Here is a 13662-nt window from a genome sequence, read left to right as displayed (position 1 = left end):
CGAGACAAACATCAACTGTGCCTGGAGGATCATCAACTCGGTGAAGGATGCTCTCTGGGCAGTCCGAAACCTGTTGATCTTCCAGCTGAAGGAGTTGACCCCAACTGAGTGCTGCAGACTGGCACATTCCAAGGTCCAGAACTACGTGTTGAGGGACACGCTGAAGCTTAGGGCAGCTGCCACCAAGGTGCGGTGGGGAAAGACCACCGTCTAACATCTGCCTGCCTAAGAAGAACAGGGGGCCCGCGCAGTCATTTGGGCTCCGCTGGCGCCTCAGCTCAATGTAATCGCACCAACCTGTGAATATGAATGATCACCCTGTTTCGACACGCAAAGAAATGGAATGTTTACAGAATGATGACATGTCTAATTGTATAAATATATATGAATAAAGTATATTTTAGAAATAAAAAAAAATTTGCAGAGCCAAAAGGTTCAAGGATATCATGGAAAAAGGATGAGGAGCATTAATTAGGAGGGTAAATATTTCGGCATCAATTAGCAAATTGGCTTATTTCAAGAACTCACTGCTTTGAGACATCCTAAAATCACAAAGGGTGCTGAAGAAATGTAAATTGTTTCTGTCTGTATAGCTTTGAGAATCTTCAATGTCCAGTGAACGGGCAAACTGGACCGCTGTTAATGGCTTTATGTAATGTTTCAGTGTCAACTTTCTGACCAATTGGCACGGACATAGTACATTGTATGAAAGTCTCTTTCACTCTGCTGTGACTTGTGCCTATCCAGTCCTTCCTCCATATCCATGAGTGTTCTGATCCAAAGAACCCCCACAAATGTTTAAGTGCTTGAGTGCAGACTCATTAAAAATAGGTTAAAAATTGCAGATACGCACATTTTGCCCACAGATGTTGAGTTTCGTTACTTTTTTTTGGCGTGGATTGGTGAATTTGTGATTTCACGGAGATAGAGGATTTATTGTATATGCTTTCCAATGGACTACCTGAGTTCACACTCCCATGAGCATCTCACGGTACAGAGGAAAGAACACTCTGGCTGTCATTTTTTGCTGCCCCTTTGGGAGGAGTATAATGTCACGAGTGCAGCAACGTAAACTGGGTGTTTAGGTTTTGGGGGACAATCAGCATAGTTCAGCTCCTCTTATAAACTGAGGTTTGAAACATACAACTATATGCTCCACGTAATCCCACAGAACTCCATACTAATGTTCTGGCTAAGAGTCTGAACAGGAAGTTATTGGTGCCAAGGGACAAATTAACTTGCAATTAATGGTAAACAAAATAGCTTAATGTTTTAAAGATACAAAGCAATTGTTCTCTTGAGGCTAGGAGCGTCTCTGCACCATAATTAGCTCATAGACCTGATTGTCCACATATGTTAATGCAAAATTTATTCCCCCTCAAATCTAGCTGCTGGCAGCTTATCTTAGGCCTGTTTGCTTAATCTCACACCGTTCCAGCTTCCTTAGCATTGCCTTCAAACTTGCTTTCTTCCTTGTCTGTGGAGACAAGTGGGGCTGGTCTGTATCCTCCTTTTCCGAGTTTTCATCCTGTCATTGAGGTAAGTCTTGCACAGCCCAGTAAGCTGTCATTATTCTGGTGTTCCTATCTCGTGAGTACTGAGTACTGGTCCTCTTGAGTTGGACCAGGCAACAAAAGCACATCTTGAGAAGACCAATTATCTATTCACTGATGCTCTTAATTGATGCATGTGCCACATTGTAGTGCTGTTTAACATCAGTCCAAGAGCCTTGCTCTGAGATCATTAACCATGCTTTGACACCCATTAGCTAGCCCTGGAGATGGAGATCAAACATTTGCTGTACCTGCCACTTGTTCACAATGTAAAGAGAGCAGGCACATATTTGTTGGAATTGGTGCCAGTGGCCACAAGTGAATTGGATGTTGAGGGAATGAAATCCCATCCTGTTCAGGAATCAGGCAGGGTGATCCCAGAGAGCTCTGGGTGCCACTTATATGCAATCAATGGCACCTTGAATCTGAGGGAACCCAACACCGGCTGTAAATCCAACTCTTGCACCTTGACTCTTGGGGTCCACGATAAATAGACAAACCCCTCCATTCCTGAAGAAGGGTTGTAGCCGAAATGTTGCCTTCTCCACGTCCTGATGCAGCCTGGGTTGCTGTGTTCTTCCAGCCTCCTATTCGTCTACTTTTGGATTCCAGCATCTGTAGTTTTATTTTGTCTCAAACTGTATTTGTTGCCTGCCAAAGGATCAGTGAACTCAGCTGGGCATTTGGGGATGCCACACGTCTCCAGAGTTAAGGTCTGAAAGGAGCTAGTGATAAGATAAAAATCACACAACACCAGGTTATAGTCCAACAGGTTTAATTGGAAGCACTAGCTTTCTGAGTGCTCCTCCATCAGGTGGATGAAGGAGCAGAGCTCCGAAAGCTAGTGCTTCCAATTAAACCTGTTGAATTATAACCTGGTGTTGTGTGATTTTTAACTTTGTACACCCCAGTCCAACACCGGCATCTCCAAACAGTGATAAGAAAGTTGAGTGCTACTGTGATCTTCAATCCCACTGGTGTATTACTGCCTTTCGTAAGCCACTAGCTGCAGGACATTGAGGATATAGGTTTTAGTGTTACCAACAAATTTCTGGTGCTGCTTTTCACTCTTCAGGTATCTGCAAAGCTGTCAGTGCACCCTCTGGTAGCCTGCTCGACAAGACTGGAGCCCCTTCTTGTCTTCAAGAACTGCTTGCTTGTCCATTATTCCCTCTGGTTCAGTGGCACAGGGCAATCTTTACAAAAGAATTTGTTGTAGGTGGTACTAGCTGAGCCAGCATTTATTGCCATTCCCTAACTTCCATTGAGAAGGTGGTGGTGAGCTATTGCCTTGAAATGCTGCAGTCCATATGCTGTAGGAAGACTACAATGGCATTAAGGAGCAATTCCAGGATTTCTCTTCCTCCCTCCACCTCTGCACTGCTGGTTAATTTGATGAAACATCTGGTGAAGTACATTTACTTTGAGCCAATTACCACATGCATTAAAAAGCAGAAAGCAGTATGGTTCTTGGTGGTCTTCATTACCCTCTGTACTGCACTTGTACAACTGTGGAGTCTACAGCCTACATGACAGTTTCATCTCCATGTCTGTAACTTTCATATAAAAATGGGCCTGTGAATGTTCCTGTTCCCTCCCCCCACCCCACACCCTACAGTCTGTGTTGCTAGAGCTTATTAACTTTCTACATTCAGTGCTAAGCCCACTCCTGAAAGTATGCACAATAGCGGGGGAGGCAATGTTGTAGTAGTAATGTCACTGGATTTGTAACTAAAGCCCCAGACAAATGTTCTGGGGCATGGCACTGAATCCCACAATAGTAGTGAAATTTGAATTTAGTAAAAATCTGGGATTAAATGCGTGTAACCTTTGGCGATTGTGTTTATGACAATCTGGTTTGCTTCAGAGAACGCAGTCTGTCCACATGTGACTCCAAGCTAACATCAATCTGATTGACTTTCAACGATGTTCTGACCCACTCTGTTCAAGGGCAGTCAGGATGGGCAATAAATGCTGGTCCTGTCAGCGATATTCAGATGCCACAACCAAGAAATGAAATAAAAAGTGTGTTTCCGTTTCAATTCCCTCCGTTCAGTGTTAAGAGTTGTGAAGGGTGCACATGCGAATAGATCTTGCAGGAGGAGGGTACTTAGCACCCATTTGGACTACATTGGGAGATAGCTGGTGATTGTAATCAATTGATTTGTTCATGTTTGCCCTTTCAATACACTTTTCTCCGAAGACTGTAGATCATTGCCTTTCCTCTAGTGTCTCCTTTGCCTCCCCTGTGACTATGAGCACTTTCATTATCTCTCAATTTCCCCTTTCCCCACCTCACCCCAGTTCCATACTTCCAGCTCAGCACTGTCCCCATGACTTGTCCTACCTGCCTATCATCTTTTCCACCTATCCACTCCACCCTCCCCCCCCCCCCCCCCCCCCGACCTATCACCTTCATTTCCCCCCCCACTCACCTATTGTAGTCTATGCTACTTTCTCCCCACCCCCAACCTCCTCTCACTTATCTCTCAACCCTTCAGGCTCTCTGCCTGTATTCCTGATGAAGGGCTTTTGCCCGAAACGTCGATTTTACTGCTCCTCGGATGCTGCCTGAACTGCTGTGCTCTTCCAGCACCACTCTAATCTAGACTCTGGTTTCCAGCATCTGCAGTCATTCTTTTTACCTACTATCTCTCAATATTCCTGTTCTTCACTGTGAACCCCAGGCCCTTACACTACCCATTATTCATTTCACCTGGTCATTTTTCCTCCAAAGTGTTTGTGCTTATCCCACTGTGTTACCTGTCTTTGTGTCCCCCATCACTCTGTATCCCAGTTTTCTTCCCTCTATTGCCCAGAATTGTTCAAGTGTTCCTTTCCACCCAGCCGATCTTTTTCCCAACTTCTTGAATTGAGGTCTTCTTGCCTGCCCCAGTCAGGTTTGCTAGCGCTGGCCAATGTGGCTGATGTGCTTAGGCTGCATTGTTGACCTCGTGAGGCTTCACATTTTTACACAAAGCATTCAAGAACAGCAAGCAAGACTGCAAGTGACTGAAACTTCTCGAAAGCTGGTTGACCCAGGGAAGCTTCACCTCTTTGCACAAAGAAACAAATTGGTTATGAAAGCACCACATTACTGAAGAAGTTTGTACTCTTGGAGCTCACACATGGTAGTTCTAGTTTGTTAATACACACACATACCATTTTTAACTGCAGGAGGTTGTGCTGGTGAATGTACTTGGAAGATTCTGAAGTATGTTCATCACATTCCTGAATAGCTTATGCTCGACTCTCCTGCTCCTCGGGTGCTGCCTGACTGGCTGTTTTTTTCCAATGCCACACCTTTTGATGTACTGGGGTGTTGAAGTATTCATGGTAACCTGATAAATGCAAAAGGGGTTCTCAAAGCTGACTCATCTGGAAGGTTGATCTGAGTACTTAATACCAAAACTTTAACTGCCTTTATTTTGCCTCTCATCCAATCCAGCTTTCTAAAAGCTCAGGATGGGCCCAGAAGGTTCCACCCAGAGTATCTGGTCATTGGGCTCTTTGTTGTCTTGTGTTGTGCACATTATGTTCCTCACAACCACCGCAGTGATTATGCTTCAGAAATACTTCACCAACCACAATTGTGTCTTTGGGTTGGTGGTGTTTATTCAAGAAAGGTCCTCTATAAGTGGAAGTCTTTGTTTCTCTTCTTTTCTTTATTGGACCCCAGCAGGTGATCTCATGAGGATTGAGCAACCACCAGTAACAGTAAGAAGGTGGGGGAATAATGATGCCTGTGGAAAGTTTTGGAATGATGACTGCATATCTTGCAATGCCCACCTGAAGCAGTCAGCTGTAGCTCTCTATTAGTATGGTTATATCTGAGGAGAATGTGTTCAAGCTGCACTCCAGAGATTTGAGAGAGAACTTTCAGATAAAACACAAAATCTTTCAACCTTCTCAAAGGAGAATAAAGATTGTATTTATAGATTACTCTGTGTAACACTGACCAAAAAGCCACAATAAGGATCCAACATATGGTGTAAACCAAAACATATCTTTCCCCTTGGTGGAGGGATTATAGATCAGGGGCATGGTTTTAGGTGAGGAGCAATATTGTTTAAAGGAATAAGACCATAAGAACTAGGAGCAGGAGTGCTGTCTGGCCCTTTGAGACTGCTCCACCCCTCAATAAGATCATGGCCAGTCTTTTCGTGGACTCCGCTCCACTCCCCCGCGTTTTCACCATATCCCTTAATTCCTTTATTTTTCAAAAAAGTATCTACTTTAGCTTTAAAAGTGATTACTAAAGTAGTGTCAACTACTTTCCTGGACAAGGGATTCCACAGATTAACAACCCTCTGGGTGAAGAAGTTCCTTCTCAGTTCAGTTCTAAACCTGATTCCTCTAATCTTGAGGTACATGCCCTCTTGTCCTAGTCTCACCCACCAACGGAAACATCCTATCTGTTTCTATTTTATCAATTCCCTTCATAATTTTATATGTTTCTATAAGATCCCCCTAATTCTTCTAAATTCCAATGAATATAATGCCAGTCTACTCAGTGTCTCCTCATAAGCCAACCCCTCAACTCCAGAATCAACCTAGTGAACTTCCTCTGCACCCCCTCCAGTGCCAGTACATCCTTTCTTAAGCAAAGAAACCAAATCTGCACACAGTACTCCAGGTGTGGCTTCACCAGCACCTTGTACAGCTGTAACATTACCTCCCTGCTTTTGAACTCAACCTCTTTAGCAATGAAGGACAAAATTCCATTTGCCTTCCTAATTGCTTGTTGTAGATCATCCTTCTGTGGCTCATGCATAAGGACACCCAGGTCCCTCTGCACAGCAGTATGCTGCAACTTTTTAACCATTAAAGTAATAATCTACTTTGCTACCATATGAAGGGGAAATGGCTTTCACCTCGAGCTGGTGGGAATCTGGAACTGCCTATAAGGGTGTTAGAATCAGAAACCTTTGTAACGTTTAAGAGGTATTTAGATGTGCGATTGCAATGCCAAGGTGTGTAAGGCTGTGGGCCAACTGCTGGAAAATGGGATTAGGGAAGTTTGGCGCTTTTTTTTAGTGTCTAGTGTCGAATGTGTCGAAGAGTCTTTTTCTGTGCTGTCGACCTCTATCCCAGGACAGTCTTTAGAAAAAGTGCCTCAGAGTGCATTTGGTGCACAGCCAATAATGACTCGTTTGTAATCCATCTGCTCAGAGATTTTATCACAAACAGATGAAACCCAGGCCTCCTGGTCCAGAGGTAGGGGCGCTACCATGGTGCAAGACCCCTTCCAATCCAATCAACTTTCTTTATTCATTTAAATACTTTGCCAATTGCACTGTTCAGAGATATTGTTACACACCTGGAGCAGATGGAACCTGAACTAGGGACTCCTCTTCCAGGGGTAGGGACACTACCATTGCACCACAAGAGGGCACAATCCAACCAATAATTGCCCCACAACTGTCACTGAATGCATTAATTAATTTCAATTAACTTAATTGATATTTATTAGCTCTTTAGTGTATATGTATTAACTTGTTCCTTTTCACTTTGTTACGTTTCACACCTTTACCAACCGTTCTGCAACAGAACACAGAAAAGGCAGGAGTCATAATGTACCAGGGGAACCTGATGGCACTGAATTTTGACAGGTCCTCTGAACCTGATGGAGCATCTTAAGCTTTCTAAAGGAAGTGATTGCACAGATGGTGGATTCTTATGTGAGCTCCAAGCAGGTTGAAGAGCCCCAAATGTAACAGCCCTATCCTAGAAAAAAGGATGACAGAAAGCAAGGAATGTTCAGCCAGTTATCTAGCATTTGTCATTATGCTAAGATACATTATTATAGAGATGGTATATTTAAGAAATCTCTGAGGTATATCCTCTCAAATCTGACAGTCTTAGGACTGTCGCCATACTAGATTTTGGAACTTGGCTGGGTTTGAGGGTAGAAATATGAACACTTCTTTTAAAATCATTACATTTTAACTCAGTGAATGAGGGACACCTGAAAATCGGGTAATATGATTGTAAAGTCCTTTTAGGTTAATGGCTGTTATACTTAATAGTATGAATTCACTTCTCATGCATTGGAGCTTTACTAGGAGAAAGTGAGGACTGCAGATGCTGGAGAGTCTGAGTCGAAAAGTCTGGCAGTTTAAGGCCTCCCCACCACTTCAGCAGGACCTATTTAAAATGAGAACCAATCAATTAAAAAAAACCATGTGTGGTCTTCAGTCAGTGTTGGTTTTGGGGTGACCATGTTTGAAAGAGTATATTGTAATACTCATAATCAGATCTGTGAATGGGAAATTGTATCTGACTGGTTTACAAGAGTTAATTGAGGATTTATCAAGCAAGCTGGATAAAGGGGAATTAGTGAATGTATATTTGGATTTCCAAAGGCATTCGTTGAACTGCTATATGAAAGTTTACGACCTGAGGTAAGACTCCCTAGTGCTGAGGGTGATATATTGTCACTAATTGAGGATTGATTAACTAAGAGGAAGCAATGAGCTGGTACAGTTGTGTAATTTTTGGTTCAGCAAACTGCAACAAGTGAAGTACCATAGAGATCACTGTTGGGGCCTGAACTGTTGACAGTCTGTAATAATTGGTCTCAAACTTGCCCCCCAAGATCAGAGAAAAGTAACCCCTATAAGTATGATAGCTTATAATTGCATCCATAACAATATTCTATAATTACAGCTTGGTCTCTTCCTTCTTTGCTTCAATATGAGCCTGTTGTCACCCAAAGAGGAAGAGAAACAGATTGATTGGAGGAACAGCAAGCAGTTAAGAAAGTTAAATGAGGGAATTAAATCCAAAAGAGGTACAAATACTGTAAATCAAAAACAAAAATTGCTTGAAAAGCTCAACAGGTCAGGCAGTATCTGTGGAGAGAAATCAGAGTTAACATTTTGGATTGAGTTCTGAGAAAGGGTCACTTGAGCTGAAAGTTAACTCTGATTTCTCTCCACAGATGCTGCCTGACCTGCTGAACTTTTCCAGCAATTTCTGTTTTTGCAAATGAGGGAATTGTTGGGCCCGTCCTTTTTGCTGTGAGAGAGGTAGCAAACAAGAGAGAACTGTTTTAAACTTGTCACCAAGGTAATATTTGGCTAACTAGGAGGTCCTTGAAATAACTGAGGTAACAAATTTCTTGCAAATGGAAACTTTAGTTGAAAGCTGCACAAGTTAAAGAACTAATATATCAGGTAAAATGTAGTGGATGTTATTAAGAGAAAAAATGTGTGAATTGTTAAATTTAAATCTTCGGTACTTGATCTGAGATGCTATAAGAAGGATAACCAGTGCCTAGTTAAAATGTGATTGTGCAATGGAAAACATTAACAATGACCAATGAACGGTGTGTTTTAGGGTGATTTGTTTTTGTCAGTTATTTTGAGAAAATACTTGCATTCAATTATGCCTGTTACCTTATGCCAGCTTAAATAATACAGTGCCAAGGAGATTCTTTTCTTGTTGTGGTTTGAAGTTTACTGGATGGCTGGATGGTTGTTGGGAAGATTGATGAAAGGTATTGCTACTCCATGATTGCATCACTTAATAAATAACTGCTGCATAACTGAATCATCTGATATATCACCATTCCTTCACTGTCACTGATGAGAATCCCAGAATTCTCTCTCTTACAGCTCTGTGGATGTATCTGCAGCCAGAAGGTAGCTCACAGTTACTTTCCAGAGGGCATTTTGGGGATAAGCAATAAAAGTTGGCTTCACCAACGACGTCCATATCTCTCAGGTAAATTGCTTGGAAAGCTCAGAATGTCTGGAAGCATCTGTGGAGAGAAATGAGAGTTAACGTTTTGGGTTGGGTTCTAAGGAAGGGTCACTCCACCTGAAATGTTAACTTTGATTTCTCTCCACAGGTGCTTCCATACTTGCTGAGCTCTTCAGCAATTTCTGCTTTCTGCAGTGTGGTCTCCTCACTTAGCAAAAAGAAATAAATCCCAAATTGTTACAGTGCAGAAAGAGGCAATTCAGCAGCCTTGTCCATGCACATTCTCCAATGAATAATTCCCCTAGGACCAGTCTCCTGCCGCCTTCAAGTTAAGAATGCCTTGATTGAACCTGCCTCCACTCGACTGTCAGGCAGCACATTCCAAACCCTAATCACTCCAAGAAAAAGTTTCTCCTCATGTCTCTCCTAAACCAATGATGAAATTTTCAACCTCTCACATTTATGATAGGATTTCCTTCTATCTCCCCTGACCAGACCATTCATGATCTTGAATACCTCTATTGAATCACCTTGCCCTTGTCCAAGGAAAACAGCCCTAACCAAAGATCCCTGGAACAGTTCTCATGAATCTTTTCTGCACTCATTCTAATGCCTTCACTTTTTTTTTCTTACACTATTGCATCCAGGACTGGGTGCTATATTTTATCAGCAGTAGTAGGCCATTCAGCCCCTCGAGCCTTTTCCATCATGATCGTACAAGGATGGCTGCTCAAACACTTCGATATTTGCTGCCCACATTATCCCATAACGCTTTGCACCATTAGTAATCAGAAATCTGTTGATCCGTACCTTAAATATACTGAAAGATTGATCTTGCATGGCCCTCTGGGGTAGAAAATTCCAAAGATTCACTGCCCTCCAATAAACGAAAATTCTCCTCATTCCTGGTCCTAAGTGGTGTCCCCCTCTGTTTAAACTGTTAAATGTTTAAATTGTGCCCTCTGATTCTATGGGAGGATCCTTTCCTGCATCTGTCCAGTCGACCTATTTAAATATTTTGTACATTTCGATGAGATTATCTCATGATTCTCATCTCAAGGGAAAATTGTCCAGTTTTTCCAATCTCCCTCCATAAGATGGTCCCATTATTGGGAGCAGTCCAGTGAACCTTTGTTTCTCCTCTATGGCAGTAATATCCTTCCTGAGGTAAGAAGACCAAAACCAGATACTCAAGGTGTGCTCTAGCAAAACTCTTGTACTTCACTAAAGAAGTGTTTTATAATGTCTCTGCTCTTGTCTTCTGTACCCCCAATAATAAAACTTCGGATACGGTGTACTTTACTAAGCATGTCCTCAACTAGTCCTGTTACCTTCAATGACATCTGCACAGATACATCCTGATCCCTTTGCTACTGCACCACCTTTAGGCTTTTTATTTTATATGACTCTTCTTCCTGCCGAACTGTATTACTTCACAATCTTCTGCATTGAACTTAATCTGCATTTGTGTGACTACGGTGATCCCTGAAATGAAAGAGTTGTTGAATGAGAAAAGGTTGAGCACATTGGGCCAATGTCACAGAAGGTTTGAAGGATGTGAGGGAGTCTTCTCTGAGGTGATAATGATAGGGTAAATGCTGGGGACCATGCTTCCTCTCATAGAGGAATCTAGAACTAGAGAGTACAGTTTTAAAGATAAAATGGTCTCCCGTTAACGCGGAAATGAGCAATTTCAACTTAGAGTTATAGTGTTTGGAATTCTTTCTGTACAGAGCAGTGGATGCCAGGTCATTGGATATATTTGACACTGCGTTAAATGTGTATTTGATTGGCAAGCGAGTGGAAGGTTATGGCAGGGCAGGCAAGAAAGTGGCATAAAGTCCACAATCCGATCTCCCCGATCCACTGAATTGTAGACCAATTTCACAGTGCCGAATGGCCTACTCTCCTTGTTTCTGCGCATCTTGTATTCTAAAATCAAATGATTGTTTTTAATGTTCATGCGCCTGGAAATCTGTAAAAATTCTTTAAGCTCCAGTATAGCCCTGGAACATTGGCACCCCTTTCATTTACAGTGAGGTTCTGGTATAGGGGTAAGGAAGCTATGATGCAAAGCACTTGTGGATTGTGTCAGGAATGTTATGTCTTTCATAAGGCTTTAGCTGGGAGGATAATTTGAGGTGATGTATGATGGCGATTCCACTGTCTATTTCAATTTGTCTGATTTTTAAATTGTAGAAAATAACGTAACCTTTCCTTTCTTCCCCTCCTCCAAGGGCTCATGCCTCTCCTCACCCTCCATCACCTGCGAGGGAAGGTTGGACGGAACTGCAGATGTCGCCTGGAGCATCGACGCATCTTCAAGTTCAGTCCACTGGAGATGTGCTTGCTGTGGGGTGAGATGGACAACTCTCTCTTGCGCGTTCTCTCGCGCTCTCTCTCTCTCTCTCTCTCTCTCTCTCTCTCTCTCTCTCTCTCTCTCTCTCTCTCTCTCTCTCTCTCTCTCTCTCTCTCTCTCTCTCTCTCTCTCTCTCTCCCACTCTCTCTCTCTCTCTCTCCCACTCTCTCTCTCTCTCTCTCTCCCACTCTCTCTCTCTCTCTCTCCCACTCTCTCTCCCACTCGCTCTCTCTCTCTCACCCACGCGCTCTCTCTCACTTAGTCTGTATGTGTCTCGCGCTCTCTGTCGCATGCTCGATTTTACTATCTTGTGCTCTCGTTCTCTCTCTCTAGCTCCCCTCACTTTGGACATCTGGTTGCAAAACCCCAATTGAATGTTTCAAATTTAAGGAATCTGTATTCCGTGCAAAGAATATGAGAGAAGCATAAAGCTTGAAGTTCTTATGACTGTTTCTGCGTAACGAGTGTGTTTCTGTCATTAGATTTCTGTAAAGCCATTGTGTTTGAATTATCTGTATCTCTGTTTAAGAGCTTCAGTTCCAAGTTGAGCTTAGGGAGCAATAATGACATTAAACCCTCCAAGCAGCGAAGCCTATTTGTTGTTTGAGTTTGCTGAGAAATAACTGTTTGGTCCTTTAAATATCATTTGATAATAACTCTCTCATTGAACAATAGTGGTATTAGGCCAATTTATTTAACCATCTAGTAATGCACTAATAATTCTTTCCAATTCTGATACCCCTTTAATTTTATAAATTCTTCTATTCACAATTTTTGCTGAAATTTACAATGTAATAACAACCTCCTGCCACTGGTGGGAGGATATAATTATGGTGTAACATATTTTCAACATCCATTCTTATAAATACCTATGTACATATTTGTAATGGTTCTTACAAAATAAGAAACAAAGATAGGATGTGTTAGAACTTAACATATGCAAATATTGACACTGCAGGTGGCATTATTATTTTCTTTGTTAGCCATTATACAGAAGCGGCAGGTTTTGGCTGCTGTGTTTTGTGAGGTGAATTTCTGAAGCCTGACTTCAAACTTGACTAGCATCTTGCTTATTTTTTTCAGAACTTTCCCTGACTGCAATACTTTAGTAAACTTGAAGGCAACAATGTTGCTTTTTTACATTTATGAATGTTGTTGAACTTAATTTGTCTTGCATTGTTGCATTAATTCACCCACTGTATCTTCCTTTGTGCTATGCATTTAGTCCTGTATGTCATTTCCCTCTTCTTCTTCCTTAGCCCTCCCCAACACATCTCCATTCACAAGCTCTAAGTTATGTATCCTAGGAGTTTTCAGACAGCAGCAAGCTCATTCAGTCAGCCATTCTCATGTTTGCGCCTTTGCTGCAAGTATTGCTGACCTATTGGCAACGTTCTGCAAGACCAATGCACTTGTTTCTGTTCCCAACCTGGCACAAAAGAAGTGGGAGCAAACTCCATTCCTTTCCCCACCCTGCTCATCCCCAGCCCAACCATCCCCTAATTATGATGAGACAAGTCAGAAGTCCTCACCTGTGATCTATGGGACCAGAACTCGCAGGAGGTGTTTCGCAATATCCCAGACTGTTGACTGTCAGTGTGCCCATCCAATTACAAAATGACAAGCAGGTCAAGCAGCATCAGGGAGCGAAATGCAGAGTTGATGCCTTGGGTCAATGACTTATCAACAGCATTTAAAGGTATTAATTTTTGAGCAAACCTAGAAGCAGAGAGAACAAAAGGGAAATGGTGAAAGTAATGATGGTTCAAGACAGCATTGTCTGAGACAAACATAGAAACTAAAGATGATTCTTGGGGAAATGTGACTACACTGGAATCACATACAGGATGACAGGGCGTTTTGGAGATGCCATGTGGATTGTTTATTTTCATTGGGGGGGGGGTAAAACACAGCCCATTGTGTTTGCTGGCTCTTTGAAACTCGATTACCCTCATCCTCCCACTCTTTCTCAAAGTTCAGAAATTAATTTTATTTCTTAAAGTACATATTCAATGTTTAAAAATGGGATCTTTTGGTGCCTTG

General features: G+C 42.2%; 1 protein-coding gene across 3 annotated transcripts in view; it reads left to right on the top strand.

The window, feature by feature from the left end:
• The window catches only part of setd2 (SET domain containing 2, histone lysine methyltransferase), a 124829-nt gene that overhangs the window by 24870 nt on the left and 86297 nt on the right, over positions 1-13662 (top strand). For all 3 annotated transcript variants that reach the window (XM_043687964.2, XM_087986585.1, XM_087986584.1), the window contains exon 2: positions 11498-11617. In XM_043687964.2, coding sequence (XP_043543899.2) covers positions 11498-11617 — 120 coding nt within the window. The remainder of the gene's footprint in view (positions 1-11497; positions 11618-13662) is intronic.

Source organism: Chiloscyllium plagiosum, unplaced genomic scaffold, assembly GCF_037043375.1.
Source record: "Chiloscyllium plagiosum isolate Xiang-an unplaced genomic scaffold, Cpla_swu_hap1 HiC_scaffold_4, whole genome shotgun sequence".
In the NCBI taxonomy this organism is placed as follows: Eukaryota; Metazoa; Chordata; class Chondrichthyes; order Orectolobiformes; family Hemiscylliidae; genus Chiloscyllium; species Chiloscyllium plagiosum.
Note: the sequence above shows the minus strand (reverse complement) of the source record. Positions and strands in the feature narration are given on the sequence as shown.